The sequence below is a fragment of the Hyla sarda genome, chromosome 2 (genome assembly GCF_029499605.1).
Source record: "Hyla sarda isolate aHylSar1 chromosome 2, aHylSar1.hap1, whole genome shotgun sequence".
Taxonomy (NCBI): Eukaryota; Metazoa; Chordata; class Amphibia; order Anura; family Hylidae; genus Hyla; species Hyla sarda.
In genome coordinates, this window is record NC_079190.1 from 268886522 (window position 1) to 268906274 (window position 19753).

The following is a 19753-nucleotide window of genomic DNA, read 5'->3' on the forward strand; positions in this document are numbered from 1 at the left end:
TGAACAGTAGGGTGGTCAGATGATTTGCATGTCACCATTAAATGCACCCCAGCTTCCATTAGTCAGGAGGCATACACTTTCACAGAATGCCCTGGGGGACTACTACCAGCAACTGACCCAAGTGCTATCCCTTGTGCACTGTTGTAGGTCTGGTTGTAGAACTCCAGCCATCATGACCTCAGTGAATCCTACTGTATACCAGACTGTATCCAGACTATTACATCTGAGGAATAGAACCCACTTGGCCGGCATCACCATACGCTCCACCGGGGCTGCTGTACTTGTCAGTTAATTGTGATGTAATTGTGGCCCAGTCAACTTATAGCTGTAATTACAAAGTTAGAAGCTGCTATACAGCTCAGAGCATAAAAGGGGCCCATGCATCCAGTGCCCTACTTGGTGACCTTCAGGTGTCTTAGTGTACTGTTTGAGTTCCTCTATGTGAGGAAGATTTGCTATATTTCACTTCTGTGCATCCTTTGGTTGCAAGTAGTTGTGCTACAGTCAAATGGAACAGAAAAATGTAAAGGTGCTTCTGTATCAGCGGAATAAACGTCTCCACCATAATAGATACATATGACTGGTCAACATTATTAATGTAAGACAATAGTACATGTTTCTGTGCTTACTTGCCCTTACCCAGGTCCACCATAAATCACTGTGAGTTTTCCTGTGGATTCGGCGGCAGGTGCCAGAAAGTTAAACAGATTTGTAAATTACTTCTATTTAAAATTCATAATCCTTCCAGTACTTATCATCTGGTGTATACTACAGAGGAAGTTCTTTTCTTTTTGAATTTATTTTCGGTCTGACCACAGTGCTCTCTGCTTACACCTCTGTTCATGCCAGGAACTATCCAGAGCAGGCACAAATCCCCATAGCAAACCTCTCCTGCTCTGGACAGTTCCTGATATGGAGAGGCGTCAGACAGAAAGGAAATTCAAAAAGAAAAAAAAACTTCCTCTGGAGCATATAGCAGCTGATTAGTACTGGAAGGATTATGATATTTATATAGAAGTAATTTACAAATCTGTTTAACATTCTGGCACCAGTTGATTTTTTAAAGAGTAACCCTTTAATAGATGTAATATAACTGGACAATGCATTTACAACTTCCTCAGGCCCCTCATAAATCAGAGCGTTTTCATGTGGGTACTGCAGCAGGTGAGATGTGATTCAAAATGATGATCACAGACTGTTCTTTATTAAGTAGACAAACAGATAACACATTCAAAACCAGATTGTTCTCTTCATCAGTTCCTCTGTGCACTTTTATTTTACCATTTTATTTTTACCATTTTACTTTTTTATTTATATACTACCAGTGTGTTGTCGAATTGGGCCCTCAGGTCAGGATATGGTTACACACTGTTACTCTGTGGTTACCCTCCACAGAGTGCCTATTTATAGCCCAACTCTACAAAGTTAGAAACTACTTTTGACCTTTTTTTTATTTTTCTATTTTATACATGACAACAGTAGGAGACACATTCCTGACTTATTATAAAGCCTTCAAGCACAACAAAGTAGAATCTTTTGATATGGTCCTAGTCTACTATAACTTATTATAAATTTGTCAATACCTTTACACGTAAATTTAGTGTTGTTGAACCTAAAACTCACGGTACTGCATTGCAACACTCAATTCCATGTTATCAAAGCTCTATAGTGAATGTTTTCTATGCTTAACAGTAGAGATTTGAGAAACTTATCAAACGTCGCACAGCTTTTAGTAAATCTTGCGGATGGACATTATTGTCAATTCTACACAGCACTTTAGATGAGAGAAGTCTCAGAGCCTGAGACAAATGGATGAGAAAAGTCTCAGAGCCTGAGACAAATGGATGAGAAAAGTCTCATAAAAGTCTCAGAGCCAGAGACAAATATATCAAAAGTCGCACGTAGTATAGTTATTTATTCTTACAGACTTCCAGCCACATAGAAGGTATACTATCAAGCAAACATCTTCTGTGAGATGCCAGCTGGTTCCGCTTGTTTCGTTCTTAGGTTCTGATATTTGTACACTAAATGTAACCTCTCCAAACCACATTTTTCTTAAAGCATTTCTCTATCTATTCTTTAATGTTATATTCCCTTTTTAAATCCTTCTAGTTACTTCTCAACTTTGTTAGTCTAAGTTCAAAAGGAGAATTATCCATGTGGTAAACAGCCAGAATCGTAGGCTAGGTTCACACAATGGAAATTGAATTCCGGATAGGAAATTGGGGAGGAGTTTCCGCTGCAGCAGAGTCACATTTAATTCAACGTGACTCTGCTGTACTGTGCACACAGTGGAATTGCCATGCCAGATATTTCCTGACCTTTCCTTTGTCCGTGTCCGCACAGAACGAATGCAGTAGTTCTTTGTGTGGAAGCCTTACAGAATGCATAACTGTCTATGAGACAGCACATTCCTGTGCGGTTCAAGTGCCAGAGGATTTTGCCAGCACACACACTGTACGGAATATGCGCTTAGAGATTCTCCTTGTGGACATTCTGTCAGGAGAACATAGCCTTAGGCACAGTCATTATTCAGCAGCACAGTTTCTTGGCATTCAAAAGTTGGAGATTGATGACAATATGTGTAGAGGAGGAGTGGTGCAGTGACCATAGTAACCAATTGCTTTGTCAATTTTTTCGTAGGTCTCATAAAAATTTTAAAAAAATTGAAGAAGGAATCTGATTGGTTGCCATGGGAAACTGCACCACTCTTCCACTACACATGTTGTGAGAATTCTAGAGAGAGACTAAATTGTACCATGTGCATGGCATAAATTCATATGCTTTCTTCGAATCAGTTGCAAAAGTGAAATTGGAGCACTAAAATATAGAAAACAAAAACACTAAATTATCATAAGACATCTACAAAGAAAAATTACCAAAAAATGTAAAATTAGGGATTATTGGGATTGATCTATATTATTTAGAATTTTATATATTATAATAGCTTACTCTTCAGATTCAAGCTAAAATTAATTTGAAACGTAAACTGCACTGTGTCGTCTTGAACGTCCCAAATAATTGCTAAAAGGCTTCCTAATAACTATTTAGATTAGATTTATGCCAGGTCTGACATGCTCTGACATTTCGGCGTATTTTCTGTTGATGAGACTTTTTTGAGACTTTCCCATAAAAGTCGCAGTTGATAAATTCCTGACCACTGCATTTTATCCTCTATTGTAGACCACTATACTACTTCTGCGGAGAAGGGCTCTAAAGCAAAAGTCTCACAAAAGTCTAAACTAAAACGACTGAGACTTTCTGAGAGACAAATAAAGACCAAATAAATCTCCCCCGGAATACCTAACTATTACATCAGGTGACTCACAGGTGTAGTTTTCTCTGATGTTCTCTTCCCCTTTCTTCTCTATCCATTTCAGACAGATATAACAGTGTTTCCTGACAACTGCAGAATTTACTGGCCAAACACCTTTGGCATACTTCAATCTCTATTTTTATATAGCAACACAACTCCCTATTCTTTAATACTGTGACTCTACTGCTGCTGTTAATATTGTGTCTTCTGCTGCCCATGCGCCCGCAATAGAGAATCTACAGTGCTGGTCAATAACTTCAAATAGAATAGAGCTTAAGAACAGGGTTAAAATGTGCCCTAGACCAAAACACAAAATTAATTCACAGCCCAGATCAGACCAAAGGACTCCCCTCCACAGACCACTCCATATGCCCCTTCTCATAAAGCCTGATGCTCATGCTCCCTTCCTTCACATATTCTGCCATTCTCTTGGACCACTGCTCATGGCTCCCCCCTTTCACATAGACTGCTGCTTGCAATGCTTTTTTAAGACTATCAAAATTGACCCTCCTCTCTCACAGACTGCTTTTTAGGGCCTCCTGCTCACAGACTGCTGCTTATTGTCCATCCTTTCTCTCATAGACTTCTGCTCATGGTTTTTCTCCTGTTTATCACAAAGCTCCCCTTACAGACTTTTACTCAGGGCTGACACCCCACATACAGAACATAGGTCTCTATACCCCCATCCTTACACACTCTCCATGTCCACTTCCCTATTACCTGTACCACATCATCCTCCTTCTTCTCTGTGGTATGGGGCAGTTATACTTGCAGGACCCTTGATAACAAATGTATCTGCTAAATAGAGTTTGCAAATCACAATCACTAGAAAATCACAATAAATTTGCAGTGATTTTGCAATTACTTTTTCTTTGTTACCTATGCTTGTTGTGTACTGTGTGTGCAGTTACTCATACCATACTTTTTTCTTATGTTATTATTTAATTACATTCTTTTTGTAACAATAAAACACTTACAAATCCATTTGAAAATAAAACTTCTTTAGTTCATTGTCACTACCCCATACTTATTGATACATCTTCTTAATGTCCTCCTTCAGAAGCTTGCTCAGTTTTTTTTTCTTGTTATGTTCTGAAGTAGTTTCATAGTGATGACCACAACCACGGGTCACAAATGTTACATATACTCCTCAAAGATTAAGTCATACAAACATCTGAAAACACAGACTTAACAGGAGGGAGGGTAACGGTGGGCAATACTCTAGGTGCCAGGAAATCCCACAGTTCATTATTGTTTCTTAGAACCATTTCCAGCCTTTGTGACTTGTACTGAAATGGGAATCTCTTCAGCATCACCTCTGTGGTGTTACCTTGTGACTAGAAAGTCAGATCTTTCCTTTATTGATCAAGAGATCTTTATCCCTTCTTCTCTTTTGCAGATGTCTTACAATTGTCCCATCCTTATGGCAGTATAAACCCAGTTTTCTAACCATAAGAGTTTGCCAATCATTCGCAAATCGGGTAGGTGCTTAAGTTATAGCAGTGCTCCAGTTAAAGAAAGCGTCTTAGATATATAGCAGCATTATTCTCTCGTTGGTGCTGGACCTTATAGTGACAGCTACTTTGTTGGTACAGAAGGAGTGATAGGCATTGACGTTACTCTTTGTTGATTTCTTTTCTTCTTATTTCCTGTCCCCACGTTTCGGTTCTTGTTCTTGTTCCCTTTCCCTTGGTTTTTTCTGTTTTTTCCTTCTCCTGCAATGAATAAATGGTTATTTTATTATCATCTTTATGAGCTCTGGTAAAATAATAGCTGTGCTGTGATTGGTTGCTATCGGCAAAATCACTCAAGTTTTTTTCATGGACATATTGATAAATCTGTACCATGAAGCCTACAACAATATTCATAAATCTTTTCACATCACATTCAGTGGTTCTATCCTCCCAATTTTTTTTAATCAAAAATATTAGATCTTGAAAAGGAACAGGGTAAAATATCTCTTAAATGGGCACTGACACTTAGAAAAACTTTTAACATGTCACAGACACATGTCAGAAGTTTTTATCGGTCTGGCTACCAAACAGTAGGACTGGGCAAGAGTGGAGATCCCTGGCTTGTGGAGATCTTTGCCTTGCTGCTCCATAGACTTATAATGGAGCAGAGTGATAAAGATCGCTACGAGCCAAGGAGTGGACAGCAATGCTGCGTGCTACTCCTGTTCTCCAGATTGGTACAGTCTTAGCACTGACACCCTGACCGGTCAAAACTTTTGACATGTCCCTATGACATTTCAAATGTTTTTCTAAGTTACAGTGACACTGATTTTAGTTTTTTTTTTTAGGTCCAGTATTCAGTGTAGATTCATTTCCTAATATATTTTTATATTGGTTAGGGATCTGTTTAAATTACCTGTATAGGCATAAAGTTGAAGTTAAAACTTTGGCTCCCCTGGAAAACATTGTTTTTTTAAATCAACTGGTGCCAGAAAGTTAAACAGATGTGTAAATTACTTCTATTTAAAATTGTAACCCTTCCAGTACTTATCAACTGCTATATGCTCCATGGGAAGTTCCTTCCTTTGTGTCTGACCACAGTGCTCTCTGCTGACATCTCTGTCCATTTTAGGAACTGTTTGGAGCAGGATAGGTTTTCTATGGGGATTTTCTCCTACTCTGGACAGTTCCTAAAATGGACAGAGATGTCAGCAGAGAGCACTGTGGTCAGGCACAAAAGGAAATTCAAAAAGAAAAGAACTTCCTGTGGAACATACAGCAGCTGATAAGTACTGAAAGGGTTAATATTTTTAAATAGAAATAATTTACAAATCTGTTTAACTTTCTGGCACCAGTTGATTTTCCATTGGACTACCCTTTTATGGTTAGTTTAACCCCTTAAGGACCCGGGGTTTTTCAGTTTTTGCATTTTCCTCCTTACCTTTAAAAAAATCATAACTCTTGCAATTTTGCACCTAAAAATCCATATGATGGCTTATTTTTTGTGCCTCCAATTCTACTTTGTAATGACGTCAGTCATTTTACCCAATGACCGTTTCTACGCAGTACATTTTTCGGTAAACATGACACCTTCTCTTTATTCTGTAGGTCCATACGATTAAAATGATACCCTACTTATGTAGGTTTGATTTTGTCGTACTTCTGGAAAAATTCATAACTACATGCAGGAAAATGTATACGTTTAAAATTGTCATCTTCTGACCCCTATAACTTTTTAATTTTTCCGCGTATGGGGCGATATGAGGGCTTTTTGCATCATGATCTGAAGTTTTTAGCGGTACCATTTTTGCATTTATAGGACTTATTGATCGCTTTTTATTCATTTTTTCATTATATAAAAAGTGAACAAAAAAGCACTATTTTGGACTTTGAAATTTTTTTGCGCATACGCCATTGACCGTGCGATTTAATTAACAATATATTTCTATATGTGGCGATACCACATATGTTTATTTTTATTTACACTGTTTTTTTTTTAATGGGAAAAGGGGGGTGATTCAAACTTTTATTAGGGAAGGGGTTAAATGATTTTTATTCACTTTTTTTCCCACTTTTTTTTTTTGCAGTGTTAACACTGCACACACTGATCTTTTACATTGTTCAATGGTTTCTCATAGGAAACCATTGATCAATGATTCTGTGCTTGACTGCTCTTGCCTGGATCTCAGGCACTGAGCAGTCATTCGGTGATCAGACAGCATGGAGGAAGGTAGGGACCCTCCGGCTGTCCTGTAAGCTGTTCGGGATGCCACGATTTCATCGCCGTGTCTAAAGGATTAATAGCCGCGCGCGATTAGCCACGGGTCCCGGCCGTTGTTAGACAACGGCCGGGCCTGACCCGCTATGACGCGTGGCCACACCGTTACAGAACGGGAGCGGACTCATGACTTACCAGTACGTCATGGGTCCTGTAGGGGTTAATTTCATACAGGTTTTAGTGGGTTAATATAACATGACCATAAAACAAAATCTTAGGTATTCCTATTATTATACATATATGTGGAGTAAATAAAGTATTGATGATGAGTGTCTGATCGCTGAGGGTCCCAACACTGGGATCCCAGGAATATGAGGTACTTTGTCCCTCATTTAAATAAAGCAGATGTTGAGCAATTACGCCACCTCCCAATTTAGCTCTGTGGGGTTGATGGAAATAGGTTAGTGTTGTAAAGGTGATAAGAGTTGTGTGTTGGAAAACTTCTTTAAATGGGCAGTGTCAAAATCAAAAATGTTTTATATGTTGTACATCTTGGCAAAACATTAACCTTTCCATAAAAAAATGAATCTTCTTTTTATAGAAACAATGGCAAATAGGAAAAAAAAAATACCATATACCATATACCATCTAGAACATAATTCTGTCTGTCTGCAGTATCATCTTTGTCTCAGCTGAAGTACAGGCTGGGACAAAGTCAAGTGAGGATGGGACTAGCACTTGTCTGTGCTCACTCCTGTTTTGTCTATCAGACTCCTGTTTGAAAACAGATTTTGGATAATTTTAAACAGCGTGGACTGTGATCACTTTAACCCCTTAACGACCACAAATGTATATTTACGCCCATGGCTGGCTCCCATTATGTGAAGTGCGTTCAGGAGCTGAGTGCGCTTCATATCTGGTGGGTCCCGGTTGCGGCATCTAAAATGGAAAAAAGCTGATTGCGGCATCTAATATGGGAGAAAACATTTGCCAGGTACGTCAGCGGACTGTTCGGGACCGCCAAGGTGAATTTGCGGCATCCCGAATAGCTGAGAGGACAGCGGGAGGCTTCTTACCTTTCTCCTCACTGTCTGAACAGAGTTCTATTGCTCCAAGCCTGAACTGCCATGCAGGATGGAGCAGCAGAGCACCGATAACACTGATCAATGATATACTATGGCATAGCATTGATCAGTTTATGCAATCTAAAAATTGCATGTAATAGTCCCTTATGGGGACTAAAAAAAAGTGTAAAAAAAAGTGTAAAAAAATGTAAATAAATGTGATTTAACCCCTTCAGTAATAAAAGTTTGAATCACTCCCCTTTTCCCATTTAAAAAAAAATATATGTAAATAAAAATAAACATGTGGTACCATCACGTGCATAAAAATGTCCGAACTATAAAAATATAACGTTAATTAAACTGCATGGTCAATGGCGTACAGGTAGAAAAATACCAAAGTCCAAAATTGCATATTTTTGGTCACTTTGTATACCCTAAATAAAAATGTATAAAAAGCGATCAAAAAGTCCCATCAAAACAAAAATGGTACCAATAAAAACTTCAGATCATGGAGCAAAAAATGAGCCCTCATATAGCCCCGTATATAGAAAAATTATAGGGGTCAGAAGATGACAATTTTAAACATACTGATTTTGGTGCATGTAGTTAAATTTTTTTAAAGTAGTAAAATAAAATAAAACCTATACAAATTAGGTATCCTTGTAACCGTATTTTGCCCCACACATATTTTTTTTCTGATTTCTCCATAAATTTTGTGGGGAAATGATGGATGTCATTTACAATTGGTGTCTGTAGGTGCAAAATTGAAAGTGTTCTGATTTTTTGAAGGTGAGGTGGAAAATACAAAAGTGCAAAAGTGAAAAAATCTGTGGTCTTTAGGGGGTTAAATTATAGTACCTTAAAGCGTAAACATAGCTATAGCTCTTGCATGGATCTTAATGCTTCTTTTTACACAAAGCATTCTGCGTGGTAAATTATATTCCAACCATACCACATTGTTACGGGAAATGTATTCCTTCAGTTCCATAAATGGCAATTGTCAGGGGCCCCATAAGGATCTAGTTGCACAACAATTCCTATTATTTATGTCCTGTGTAAGTAGATGCAGTTAAAAAGGAACTTTTTATAATCTCCATAACACAGAACATCCAGTTTCTAGTGTCTTTAACGCTTTCCTTTCTGGTAGCTGATTGATGATAACTCTCTATAGTTATACTTATTTCAAAATAAATCAGATAGCAATATATAAGGAAATAATATCGTGCCATTCCATTCCGTACAGCTATAAAACTTATAGATAACTTAAGAATCATTTATACCCAAGTTTGTACTGTTTATTTGGTGGGTGTAAAACAATAAATTAAATGCAAACTCTCTTAGATGAATGGATGAAAAAACACCAAAACTTTTCCTAAGTCGTACTTCTGCATAACTAGGTACATTAACCACTCAGGAGTCTCGTAAATCTGGGTGTCAAAATGGGATGTGTGAATATAGCCTCGGGACAGATTCACATGGGGCAGCTTGTTTGATTCAATTTTTATTTCACCAAAGGAAATGATGATTTAAATGGGCACTGTCAGATATAAAAACTTTTTATATGTTGTACATCTTGGCAAAACAATAGTTGTTCTAATATACTTTTTTTTATATATTTTTTTATTTATTCACATTTTATCAAAGAAAACTGACTTTGAAAATGCCACCACTAGGGATTTCCATACCTCCTGGGACACTGATGAGTTCCACAGCAGCATGAGGGTGTCCATGGATCATGGACACAAGATGACTGATTGACAAGGCTGCAGGAGGAACACGGCTTGCAGCAACACTGCTGTGAAACAGAGTTTTACGAAACTTGTGCCTTCAGCTATTGCAAAACTTCAACTCCAAGCATGCCTGGACAGTCAAAGGATGTCTGGGCATGCTGGGAGTTGTTGTTTTGCAAAAGCTGTAGCCGGCAAAGTGAGGGAGGAGGAGTCATTATCAAAGTGCAGGCAAGAGATGGACAGGCCACCTCCCTTTGACAAGATGGAAAATACATTGAGCAGCTGTAATATGCTATTTTTTAGTAAAATATCGGTGATAGAGACATAAATATTACATGATTAGGATGAGGTACTGAGTAACATATAACAGTTTTTTTTTCTTTTTGTGGGATATTACAGGTATGCTTATATTTAATTATTTTTGTCTATTCCTTTTGTAAAAGAAATGTTGCATCATATAAGTTTACTTTCCTGGAAACAGCTACCCAAATTTAAAAACAGCTAAAAAAAAAAATAAAATAAAAGGGATACTCACCTGCCCGATCCCCTGCTGTTGCCATTCCTATGGTACCAGGGTTCCCTGTTGAAGATGGCTTCTTGCTACTATCTGGACATGTAGGAAATGCTTGCTCAACCAATCACAGGCACCGTGGTGATGAGCTTAACCAACGAATGGCTGTTTCCATGTGTTCAGACAGGAGCAGGCAGTGCTGATTGATAGGAACCCTGACACCATTGAAATTAAAGCTGCAGATGATCAGGTGGATTTTTATTCCTGTTGCCTTTTACAATAATTTTCTGGACAACTCAATTAACAAGGAACCATGTTTATAAGAGTAGTTTTTCTTTTATTATTAACCCCTTAAGGAATCAGGGATTTTTCATTTTTGCACTTTCGTTTTTTCCTCCTCACCTTTTAAAAATCATAACACTTTAAATTTGTCAACTACAGACCTACATGAGGGCTTGATTTTTGCACCACCAATTTTACTTTGTAATGACATTAGTCATTTCACCACAAATTCTTCGTCGAAACCCCATAAAATTATTTGTGGGACAAGATTAAAAAGATTGAAATAAAAAAACGCCATTTTTTATCTTTTGGGGGCTTCTGTTTCTACTCAGTGCACTTTTCTGTAAAACTGAAACACAATCTTTTATTCTTTAGTCCATACGATTAAAATGATACCCAACTTATGTTAGGTTTTATTTTGTTTTACTTCTTTTAAAAAATTATAACTTTTTGTAAGAAAATGAGTATGTTTAAAATTGTCCTCTTCTGACCTCTATAACTTTTTAATTTTTCTGTATACAGGGATGTGTGAGGGCTAATTTTTTGTACCGTGACTGTGATGTAATTTTTATCTGTACCATGTTTTGTTTTGATCCCTTTTTATGCATTTTTAGGTTATACAAAGTGACAAAAAATATGCAATTTTGGACTTTGGTATTTTTTTTTTTTTACATATACGCCATTGACGGTGCAGTTTAATTAACATTATCTTTTTATAATTTAGACATTTACACACACAGCGCTACCACATTTGTTTATGTTTATTTTTGTTAACATATATATATATATATATATATATTTTTTTTTATGGGAGAAGGGGGTTGATTCAAACTTTTATTTTGGAAGGGATTAATTCACATTTATAAGCCTTTTTTTTAAAACCTTTTTTTTACATTGTTTTGTAGTTCCCATAGGGGACTATTACATGCAATCTTCAAATTGCACACACTGATCAATGCTATGCCATAGCATAGCATTGATCAGTGTTATCAGTGATCGATTTCTCCAGCCTGCCATGGCTGATTGGAGCACAGGAGTACTGATCGGATGGCAAGGAGGCAGGTAAGGGCCCTTTGATTGCAGCACTCTAAAGGGTTAATAAACTTTCTCTGCGCCATCTAAAGGGTTAATGCCAGGCATCATCAGCTCCTGAGCACACATCATAGACAGGGAGCGGGTGCAAGGCGTACATGTATGCCCTGCATCCTTAAGTGTTAGTGTTTTCCAGTACTAGAAGGCTATGTGCTTAGTATTTTCTTTGTTTTTGACATATTTTTATGTTTTTTTTCAAACATTAGCTTCATTGCTAATTTGCTATAAAATTTACCTTTGTTTAGCCTTAAAGGGGTACTTCGGTGCTTAGACATCTTATCCCCTATCCAAAGGATAGGGGACAAGATGCCTGATCGCGGGAGTCTCGCCGCTGGGGACCCCCGGGATCTTGCACGCGGCACCCCATTTGTAATCAGTCCCCGGAGCGTGTGCGTCTGATTACCGGCGACCACACAGCCAGCGGCATGTGACGTCATGCCTCCGCCCCCGTGTGACGTCACGCCCCTCCCGTAGGCTTGCATTGAGGGGCGGAGCGTGACATCACACGGGGGCGGAGGTGTGACGTCATACGCCGCCGGCCGTGTGGTCGCCGGTAATCAGACCCGGAGCGAACATGCTCCGGGGACTGATTACAAACAGGGTGCCGCGTGCAAGATCCCGGGGGTCCCCAGTGGCGGGACTCCAGCGATCAGGCGATGGTCATTTTATGGCTAAAAAAAATACATCAAAATACTGCGTGTGAACATAGCCATGTGTTCAAGACCTATACTTAGTCTTGCAATATCAGAGTGGTAAAGGTCTAAATCCTACACCCCTACTGATCAACTAATTGAAACTGTGGTACTTTGTACATCTTGTACTGTATCTGGTACTGCAACTCATTGCATTTAGATGAACATATAAGGATCAAGTCCTTATATTAATATTTATTAAATAAGCAGAAAAAACTAAAATATATAGGGTTGTGTCTTTGGGTCTTTCTGTGATTATATTGGATGATATAAGTAAAGAACAACAAGATTTGTCTGCATTTGCAATAGAGCAAGGCGACATTTGGCACAAAGTTAGAAGAATGATAATTTAAGAGAATCTGACAGCTGGTTCACCTGCATTAGATTGGGTTTAGTGCAGGTGAACCAGCTGTCAGATTCTCTTTTATTATAGGAAAGGTGAAGGACAGATGACAAAATATCTGTTTGGTGAAAGGATAGAAGCGATGTGATATGATTGTAAATGATATAAGATTAGTAGAAAGATGATTCGAAGAGGCAAAAGGGGAGGGTATAATTTAATGGAATGGAAAAAAGGTCTGATTTGCAAACTGAATAATGACAGTTCTCCAATTTTATCCAAGATATTAATATATATTTTTTTAATTTATATAATTTTTATAAATCTTGTTGTGTGTTGCATATTCTAACTTAACTCAAGTGTTGAGATGATCCACATATAATGTCAGTAATATTTCATGCTGCTCTTAGATCTCTTCTGCTGCACTGATATGACACAGTACAGTTGACCCCTCTTTGAATAGTCCGATACCATAATGGACCATCAAGGCATGTATACACACAGTCAAGGTTTCCACATGTTAATTTCTATGAACTACATTTTTATTAGAACGATATTTAAATCCAATATACTGTCCTGTGATATACACATAGCAAAATGCATTATGTTAATAAATTCATGGGCTAACGTTAGCCAGAAACAGTTTGTTGTCATTCTTTTTTAAGCTTGCTTTACAGGAGCAAAACACTTTCCAGAAACCACATTACCTCTCATAACTAAACAGAAGCTGCTTCATCTTGTGACACCTTTAAAGCATAATAATAAATGGCTTGGGATACTGCCAAACTACAACTGAATAAGTGTGTCAAGGTTATGGTATGAGGAACTAATAAATTGCAGTACTAATGGAGCAGTGCCACTTATGTAAGGTACTTAGTTTTAACAAGTAAAATAATACTAGGTGTGCCCTAACAATGTAAGGTAAACCACAAAATAACTTGATATCAGCTATGAGGCAAACTGTGTGAAGGGTATTAGTTGCTTATGTGTATTCCTATAGATGCCTTTATGGACCTGCCATTAAAGGGGTGTATGGTGTCAAAATGTATAATAAAGCAACTTACTAATATGGTGTTTTTATCCAAAGTAAACAGTTCACTCATTTCAACTGTGCTTTCTTCCTGTAAGCTGTGACGTCACATCAAAGTCTGAGCAGCAGCTATATTCCTCTTCCCCTCTCACAATGTTCCCATGCTGACATTAGGGTAATGGAGAGGGTAGGAGCATGAAGGGAGGTGTTACTAAGCTGCTGCTAAGACTGTAATGTGGCATCACAGCTTACAGGAGAAAGCACAGCTGAAAGGAGTGATCTGTTCACTTTGGATAATAACACAATTTTAGCAAGTTACTTTATTATGCATTTTGACACCCTACACAGGTTGTTTCTGTCACCAGACAAACCCTTTAACATTTTGTCTGGATAATAGTAAAGCTTCCAAAAAGCAGCACATACATCTAAAGACTACCAGGCAGTCCAAGGTACCAGCCACTGCTGCTAATATCATGTGTTGCCTTCTGTCACAGAGAAGAGGATGGATCTTTGCATCACACATCCTCAAGATATGTTTTGGAAGTGGGTGATCTACCCAATAGACAACTGCATTTTTTATTTTTTAAATAGAGATGTATTAAATATGTTGCATGAAAAATGATAAATGAATTCTAGTGAAGGTTGGCATGTTCTTTATAACATGTGGACGATGCATTAGGGTATTACCACAGAACAAGGTGTGTTTATTACAACTAAAATAAGAGGAAATTGTTCAGTTCTATTTTCTGCTAAGAGCTGCAAACACTGTTGGATAGCGATTAAGGTGTAAGGGTACGTTCACATGTACAGGGTCCTAGTGATTTCGTTTACATTGAAATCTGCAGAATCGGCAAATCTTTCACATCAAATCTGCGTACCTGTGAACGTACCCTTAAAGTAAATCACCTTTTTATGTGTCAGCTCAGTGTCAAGAAATGGTTCAGGTTTTAATCTTCAGAAGATTACATTGACCTTAATGGTATTTCTGCAGATTTTCGGAAAATATACCCGCAGCAGGAAACACGCGGGTACCCTGCACTTGTGAACGTACCCTAAGACTTACTACTAATATCAGCAAGGACTTATTAGAGTAGCTATACATAATTAGCATGTATACTATTTATAGTACTTTTTTTTTACACACCCTCACTATTTTTACACACCCTCACTATTTTGTCTGTTTGCTTTTTCCCTGTGCCTGTAGTTCTTAGATGTGACCTGTCAGATTTCCTGCCTTTTCTGTTTGACAAATAAATACAGTGGGAATCAAAAGTTTGGGCACCCCAGATAAAAATTTGTATTAATGTGCATAAAGAAGCCAAGGAAAGATGGAAAAATCTCCAAAAGGCATCAAATTACAGATTAGACATTCTTATAATATGTCAACAAAAGTTAGATTTTATCATCATTTTATTTATTTATTTTATTTTATTCATCATTTACACTTTCAAAATAACAGAAAACAAAAAAAAATGGCGTCTGCAAAAGTTTGGGAACCCTGCAGAGTTAATATCTTGTACTGCCTTTTTGTAGCCAGCCAAGAGTCTTTCAATTCTTGTTTGATGTATTTTTGCCCATTCTTCCTTACAAAAGTCTTCCAGTTCTTTGAGATTTCTGGGCTGTCTGTCACGCACTGCTCTTTTAAGGTCTATCCATAGATTTTCAATTATGTTGAGGTCAAGAGATTGTGAAGGCCATGGCAAAACCTTCAGTTTACGCCTCTTGATGTAATCCCCCATGGATTTCGAGGTGTGTTTAGGATCATTATCCATTTGTAGAAGCCATCCTCACTTTAACTTCAGCTTTTTCACAGATGGCATCAAGTTAGCATCCAAAATTTGCTGAAATTTCATTGAATCCATTTTTCCTTCTACTCGTGAGATGTTCCCTGTGCCACTGGCTGCAATACAACCCCAAAGCATGATTGATACACCCCCGCTTGTCTATATGTTCATTTGCAAAGTTCAAACGCTGATTTTTGTGGTGAGGACGTAGAAGAGGTTTTCTTCTGATGACTCTTCCATGAAGACCATATTTGTACAAGTATCTCTTTATAGTGGAATAGTGTACCACAACTCCAGTGTCTGCCAGATCTTTCTGGAGGGATTGTTCAGTCAAACGTGTGTTTTGAATTGTTTTTCTCACAATCTGGCGAGCTGTTCTGTCTGATATTTTTTTTGGTCTTCCAGATCTTGCTTTAACTTCCACTGTTCCTGATTACTGCCATTTCTTAATTACATTCCGAACAGAGGATATTGACATCTGAAAACGTTTTGCTATCTTCTTATAGCCTTCTCCAGCTTTGTGAGCGTCAACTATTTTCAGTTTCAGATTTCTAGACAACTGCTTAGAAGAACCCATGGTGCTGATTGTTGGGGCAAGGTCAGATGAGTCTGGGCATTTAAAACCTTTGAGATTGACATCACCTGGTCTTCCCAGATGATGATGAGAACAATCCATGACACTGGCAGCTCTCAGCTTTGCAAAGGGGGCAGTGCATGCTATAAATTCTGCAGGGTGCCCAAACTTTTGCAGACGCCATTTTTTTTTCCTGTTATTTTGAAAGTGTAAATAATGGAAATAAAATCTAACTTTTGTTGACATATTATAAGAATGTCTAATCTGTAATTTGATGCCTTTTGGAGATTTTTCCATCTTTCCTTGGCTTCTTTATGCAAATTAATACAATTTTTTACCTGGAGTGTCCAAACTTTTGATCCCCACTGTACTTGCATTCCCCATAAGATAATATTACTGGAGTATTGTTTCATATTAATCTGCATTGTGCTTTTCCTCAAACGTATCTCTTAGAAAATTGTGAATAAATTGGTTATTAGGTGTAAACAGCTTGGGAAGTGTACTTGCATGGTCTGGCATGTTTAGCACTGATTGGATAGATACACACTGTGTTACATCCACTTGTCAATTTATTTAAGTATTTTAAGGAGAAATAATAGAGGAATGGCACAACAAACAAATGCAAGCATTTACTAAAACAGTTATGTCAAAAGAACTGACAGGTTCCCTTTAAGAACAAGTGTGTCTGTACTGAGATTGATGTTTTGGCCACAGCTGTGCGAGATTCTTCGCAATCCGTGGGTGTTGAGAAGGAGCAGGCATATTATAGATAGATGTGTTTCTGCAGTTTTTCTCCCTGTGTTGATGTTTTGCAGCTCTAAAGCTTGAGGTTTTGTTTTGGAGATAACATCCGAGGGTCCAGCCAAGTTTATACAGGAAGAATGTAAGCTGGCCCCTTTTAATTAATGCCCTTTTAACAAATGATACGTTATCAGACTAAACCAGAGTCTAGAAGTTCACTCCAGAGAAATTCCTGGAGCAGTAAGGTATCGTAAACAGAAGTCCTCTTCTGTAAGCTCAGCCACTAAGACGCCTGTGGCACCATGTTAATTCACTTGAACCTATTGCTCAGAGGACAGAAAACTGTGCAGATTACCCTTTTATCATCACCCACTGTACTAGGAGTCTACCATGTATTCACATTAAAGCCTTTATTATAGTAATGTCTGATTATGTTTGGTACACGCAGCCAGGCAGCCAGTCAAAACCATTTATGGCTCTGCCGATTTGGTGGTCTGGAAGACTCAGGAGTTTTAGTGGTTATCTGCTTCTCCTACATAATCCAAAGACATTAGTCACTAAGAACTAGAAGGCTTAATTTTATTTTTGTTGGGTTGCACTTATTTGTTTTAACTGGAAACACTAGAAATGGGAACATTTGAAGCATCTAACATTTCCCATTTAAACTTAAACTATCTGTTTAAGGACTATGTACCCAAAGAATGCTACCTATATGAATAACACTACACAAAAACGATTCAAAAATACATACATTTATTAATTTAATAATGACAGACAAAGACAAGATTATCCCTAAAACCATAAATAAAGAATAACCCCAACATTTACAGAAGGACACCCCATTCATATGGTTAGTTATCTGATTTTGGTATAGGTAGGGATAAACCAGAGAACTCAGGCTAGATTCCTATACATTAATAGCTGTGATTCATTAGAAATTACACTCTATATGACAGAAATTCATATACTGCATTGCACTTGCCCATTAATGATTCACATACAGTGGGGCAAAAATAGTATTTAGCCAGCCACCAATTGTGCAAGTTCTCCCACTTAAAAAGATGAGAGGGGCCTGTAATTTACATCATAGGTATACCTCAACTATGAGAGACATAATGAGAAAAAAAATCCATAAAGTCACATTGTCTGATTTTTAAAGAATTTATTTGCAAGTTATGGTGGAAAATAAGTATTTGGTCACCTACAAACAAGCAAGATTAAATCAGACTGATTTTATGGATTATTTTTTCTCATTATGTCTCTCATAGTTGAGGTGTACCTATGATGAAAATTACAGGCCTCTCATCTTTACTCGGGAGACTAAGTACTTTTTTGCCCCACTGTACTTTTTGTACACCAAGTACACATATCTGGATGTAAATATAAAACCATGTGCAATAACAGAACCAAATGACAACCTCAAATAATTGTCACAATTTACTTATCATTACCTGAGGTAGCCATCCCACCCAGGACCATGTGTGGACCTTTGTACAGCACCTCAACGTACTTTTCATAGGGACACCACTTTGTCAGGAGGTGTAGAGTCCCACAAGTGCAAAAAGGATCCAGTCGTGTCACAGAGCACTGCCCAATCACTTGACTGTGATGAACACCTGCCCCTACTGACGACTAAGGAATTATCTTCTGTCCACAGACTCCACACACTCCACTATGTACTATACGCAGTATGTTCCCATTAACTATGAATACTATAAGGCTCCCGACATATTGGCCCTGATATACTATTGTTGTTTTGTCGGGCTGTGCGTCAGAATTTTGCACATTGTGCCACAAATTGTGTCTGCACCAGAATTTGCTCCAAAAAAAAAAAAAGTAAAAACCCGACCAACTATCCATTTTGGTCACTGGGAAAAGGGGGCGTGGTCATCAAAAAGGGGCATGTCCCCAATATTTTGAAAACATCCCAACATATTTACTAAGGTTTCCACAGAAAATTGGATTTGAGCTAAAGAAAACCCCACAGATCAGAGCAGGTGTCAAACAAAGCAAAATGTGGGGAAAAGTGCAAAATGTAGGGAAACCTTAGTCGTGAAAAAATACTTGTAGGCAATTAAAACCCACAAAGAAAACTACACTCCAGTCTTAGTAAATCAGGGCCATTATACCTCTTAAAATTAAATATAAAGAACTTTCCTCTATATCTAACCCATATCAAGGTATGTTATTCCTCACTTTATATTACTTGTACTCTAAATATTTTATTCTATATAAACATGCTGCTACTGTAAGGATTACTGTATCCAAATCACTAACATATTCTAAAAGTGCATCAAGTGCACCTTCTTTGGTTACTGAAGGGTATTTCAGATATAAAGAATTGTAAGGTAAGTAAATCTGACTACCCTCAATATTCTGTTAGTTGCAGTAAACACGGGTACTTGAACACCTACCTTTAGGGCATGTGTTTGCAGTCATTGCACATTTCCTCTTCTCTGTAGTAGGTGGACAGAGGGATTCACCCCCTAGTGGCGCCTTCAGAACCTTCCTACTTCTCTCTTCAAACCCATTTTTTCTTCCACATTTCTTTCCTTTAGGAGTACATGGACTCCATGATCCCCATTCACTCATTTCACATTGTGCTGAAACACAACAAATAGCAGGTGATTTCTATGTCGTGCAATGAGGTCTGTTAAGGCTCAAAAAAGGGAAATCACTGGATGCAGTTGAATTAGAATGTATAATGGAATACATTGTTACTGTGACATATGCTGGGTGGGTAGCTTGAAAGTAAGATCAAAATTCAGATTTTTCTAAATAGATAAACTAGCGATAAAAAGGTAATAGGGAATGGAGTTGTTGTCTCTGTCCAGGACCGTGTTCCTACTTTTTCTAAGAACAGTCAAGGGTTAAACTAAAATCACTCAGCATTGAGGCATTACTTTTGACATAATTCTTTGTTTT

The 19753-nt window shown here is 37.8% G+C and overlaps 1 protein-coding gene across 2 annotated transcripts in view; it reads right to left on the reverse strand.

The window, feature by feature from the left end:
* Positions 1–4244: 4244 nt before the first annotated feature.
* RSPO1 (R-spondin 1) overlaps positions 4245–19753 on the reverse strand; it is a 187959-nt gene continuing 172450 nt past the window's right edge. For both annotated transcript variants that reach the window (XM_056560597.1, XM_056560596.1), the window contains exons 5-6: positions 19243–19431; positions 4245–5031 (exon numbers count right to left, since the gene is read on the reverse strand). In XM_056560597.1, the coding sequence (XP_056416572.1) occupies positions 4895–5031; positions 19243–19431 (326 nt within the window). In that variant the 3' untranslated portion in view covers positions 4245–4894. The remainder of the gene's footprint in view (positions 5032–19242; positions 19432–19753) is intronic.